A 3,713-nucleotide genomic window follows, 5' to 3' on the forward strand; every position below is an offset into this window, starting at 1 on the left:
CCCCCTTCCCCAAGATTCTCACAAAGGAAATACGCCAAACACTCGATGCACGGACATGTACCAAGTATGAGCTGTGATCGCAGCACAAATCTTACCACTAGATGGCGTTAAAATATGATTACAGAAGCTACCTCCTGAGTTTCATTGCAGTATAATGGAAAGATTGGATTTTTTGCTTTTGCCTTCAGTGCAGAAACTACACACGCTGCTCCGGAATTGCTAGTAAAACGATCCTGGAAAAGTCAAAATATCTTGGCAGGTAGAGGTGCTGCATACTTTAAAACTTGCCACCATGAAGGACAGATTTGATAAGAAGACTAAGCAGAAGCAGGAGGCATAATTCCATCTGCAGAATCAGGACCATAGAGCTGAGGAATGCTGAAGCTTACTTTGTAATAGTATTATCTTATATGACCATTATCTCATTTTGTGAAACAATGACATCATCCAATTTGCTGCTAGAACTGTTTTGTGCCCTAAGAAGAATGTGTGCAAGGATGTGACCAGGAAACAATTGACGAAACGTGATGAAAGTTCATTACATCATATATAGCTGTAAAGGACCAAGTAAGGTCCTTTCTATGTCCATGAATTCATGCCCTCCTCAAGTTTCCACGCTGCCCACTCAAGTAACACTAACAACGAAATGCAGAAAAAGAGAAACTAATAGTTTCACCCGTTTCACTGCAAGACCACTCTACAGGACCCAATGTTTTGGGGATCTACACATGGGCTTCACAACTCACAATGGTTATCGATATCAACAGCAGTAACCTATATGGTAACATTCGATCTTTTGTGATAGAGGATCTGAAGGATCTCAGCACCACTATAATGATTTCGGGATCTTTCAACCCACGTCTTCTGACGATCATTCAAGATGCTGGCGCTACGACAACAAGCCCTATGCCAACTTCTAGCTTCTCCAGTGAAAATGATACTCAATGTGGTGAGCAGATCCTCAACTATGGTCACTTTGAAAAACTGGTAATAGGGGCCATCCTGTCTCTCATTACTTTACTGACAATCGCAGGCAATTGCCTGGTGGTCATATCTGTATGCTTTGTGAAGAAACTCAGACAACCATCTAACTACCTGATTGTGTCTCTGGCTTTAGCTGACTTGTCTGTGGCTATAGCTGTCATGCCTTTTGTCATTGTGACTGACCTCATAGGAGGAAAATGGATTTTTGGGCATGTTTTTTGCAATGTCTTTATTGCCATGGATGTGATGTGTTGCACAGCTTCAATAATGACTTTATGCGTCATTAGCATTGACAGGTAAGTGCTCCTGACCTAATACAAGTATGGTGCCTTTGTTTCCTTGTGATGTGCACTTTAGGATTATTGTAGAATTGAGACATAACATGAAACACAGGTCTCAAACCTTTTTTGTTACAATTTTCCACCAGAGGTCACATTTGTATTTACCACTATTCATAGGACTAAAGTAAAACAAAATTGTGCCCACATATGCATTTATTCAAAAATGTCTAAATTAAATGTATATCTATTTATACACAATTGAATATTATGATTCTTATCTTACTCATTTGTCAGATTTGCACAGAAAACTTAAACGTATACAGTAGTTAACAATAAACCCAACAACCACATAGTCTGCTCATTCTAAAGACTTATTTAATAACCTGCATATGAAATTTAACATGACAAATTCCATCATTTTTGGGTTTTTTAATGTAATTTATTGTCAGTAAAGTTTTTTTGACCACATTATTTTTGTAAAACATCCAGTAAATATATATATGTGCCGGTAACTATTTTTGGATGTTATATATATATATATATATATATATATATATATACACATATATATATATATCACAGCATATTTTCAGGACAATGTAAAATTTAGTGTAATGATATGTGCTTTATGTTGTAAATTAATTATTCATGCAAACACATAATACACACGTTTTTATGCCTCTTTTTTCAGTTATCAAATATTAAAAACATATTTGTGCAGCATAAAGGTATGACACCAACGTGTTTACTAAGCTTGCTTTGTGTTTAAAAGTTATAACATAGAGCTTTATATTTGTTCATTACTAATATGTTCATGTTACATAGGAAATAATGGAAAAAATTGCATTTGGTTATCTTGTTTGAATTAAAGTAGGGATGTTCACATGGGAGTTTGAGGGAGACTCAAATACACCATAAGGTTTACTTGAGTGCACTCACTTCCTGTTTGAATGAAAACTCTTAGTTTATTAGCAATCCATAATCCATTAGCAGTTTGACTTGCACCGGGTACTCTGGAGCTAAATCTTCATTGTATTCATTGTTGTCTTAATCCAGAGTCATTTGCTTGATCAAAAACTCATCATGAGCGTCGTCCAGAATTGAGTTTCTAAAGTGGCCACCGTCAAAGCATTTCGCATTGACATGGGCAATGTCACTACCAGAGTCTAACTGACCCTAAGTGAGACTATTGTTGATATCTATTACAGTGCCTAATCCTTTACTGTCAATTTGTGGTTTAGTACTAAAATCAGAACATATAACAGATTGCATGATACATAGGGCCACTGGACACGGCGTACCATCAGATGACAAGCTTTGTGGCAGAAAATGTGCTCCTCAGTAAAAGAAAAAGAAACAGGGAATGCACAAGAGGCAACCTTTACCAGCCCCAAGGTATGGCTATACTGTGCCAGCTGCCCTTTTCCTGCATTGTGCTTGCTCTGTTTTAGTTGTTTGGCTAGGGATAAAGACTCAGAAGCTTGCATGCAGCTCAGGAACACTTTAGTTTGACTCTCCAAAAACAACTTAGCAAATTACATTTGTGATTTTGCAAGAAGCCCTAATGACTTGAGTTCTGAGAGGTCCTGGCTTTCTATGTTCTCAGGAAAAGCTTGCCAGGCCATTAAACATCTGTGAAGTGGCACTGGACTAGTTTACCATATGCCTTAATTTAGCCTCTGTAAAAAAGGTTATTTTTAGTGCAACTTTCATAAAAGTAAGCAGCGGCTGGTGAACGTGTTGAAAAGTAACCGTTGTTATGGTAGAACGGATATTTTGAGACTATTTGTGCACATTATTAGTTTGTGTACAAACCTGGGAAATTCCCAAGGTAGGCTAACCGGAGCTTTCCTTCTTATGGTGGAGTGGGTTTATGGAGGCTCAGGCTAGTCACAGGAAGAAGCAGGGCTAGCCCCAGTCAACCTTTAGTAGCTAGGAGTTGAATAAGAGTGCAAGGAGAGTAGGTCAAATACCACTCCCCATCTGTAGAAAAAGAGAAACCGGCTTCATGGAGCATTCCCTGATATGGTCACAAGGTATTTAACCAATTCCCACTCTTCATGCAGTGTGTCCAATTAAGAAGCCGTTCATAGCATTGATGCCTGAAGTCCCAATTAATGGAACACTTTCTGAGAATTTGTACTGTCCTGGCAAATCCGCTATTATGTGAATACAGGATTTAAAACACAACATCTTAATATGGTAATGAAGTTCATCTAGTTATCTTTAATTTTCTTAGTTAAAACTAGAAATATTGAAATAATAATTTAACATCTCCAAGGGCATTCAAGCAGACTCCCAGTAAGACACAATTCATGTCATATGTTTTGAAAGTAGAACTTAAAAATATTGAATCTGGTAAAATTTTAACATATTTACATTGGGTTAACATCCAGATTCGATAACACTGTTAAACTGACTGTATTCTAGCAAATCTGATTTTAATGA

The 3,713-nt window shown here is 37.3% G+C and overlaps 1 protein-coding gene across 1 annotated transcript; it reads left to right on the forward strand.

Moving 5' to 3' along the window:
* Positions 1 to 207: 207 nt before the first annotated feature.
* Positions 208 to 2,610, forward strand: HTR7 (5-hydroxytryptamine receptor 7). Its single transcript, XM_053449933.1, has 2 exons — positions 208 to 1,280; positions 2,547 to 2,610. The coding sequence occupies exons 1-2, from the start codon at positions 748 to 750 to the stop codon at positions 2,608 to 2,610; spliced, it is 597 nt and encodes a 198-aa protein (XP_053305908.1). The 5' UTR covers positions 208 to 747.
* Positions 2,611 to 3,713: the final 1,103 nt, after the last annotated feature.

The sequence above is a fragment of the Spea bombifrons genome, chromosome 11 (genome assembly GCF_027358695.1).
Source record: "Spea bombifrons isolate aSpeBom1 chromosome 11, aSpeBom1.2.pri, whole genome shotgun sequence".
NCBI classification, from domain to species: Eukaryota; Metazoa; Chordata; class Amphibia; order Anura; family Pelobatidae; genus Spea; species Spea bombifrons.

What these genes read in the sequence shown, in the direction of transcription:
- HTR7 (XM_053449933.1), top strand. Translation starts at nt 748, where the DNA reads ATGGTTATCGATATCAACAGCAGTAACCTATATGGTAACATTCGATCT. An exon ending in TGCGTCATTAGCATTGACAG is followed by an intron (nt 1,281 to 2,546) that starts GTAAGTGCTCCT and finishes CATGATACATAG; the next exon opens with GGCCACTGGACACGGCGTAC.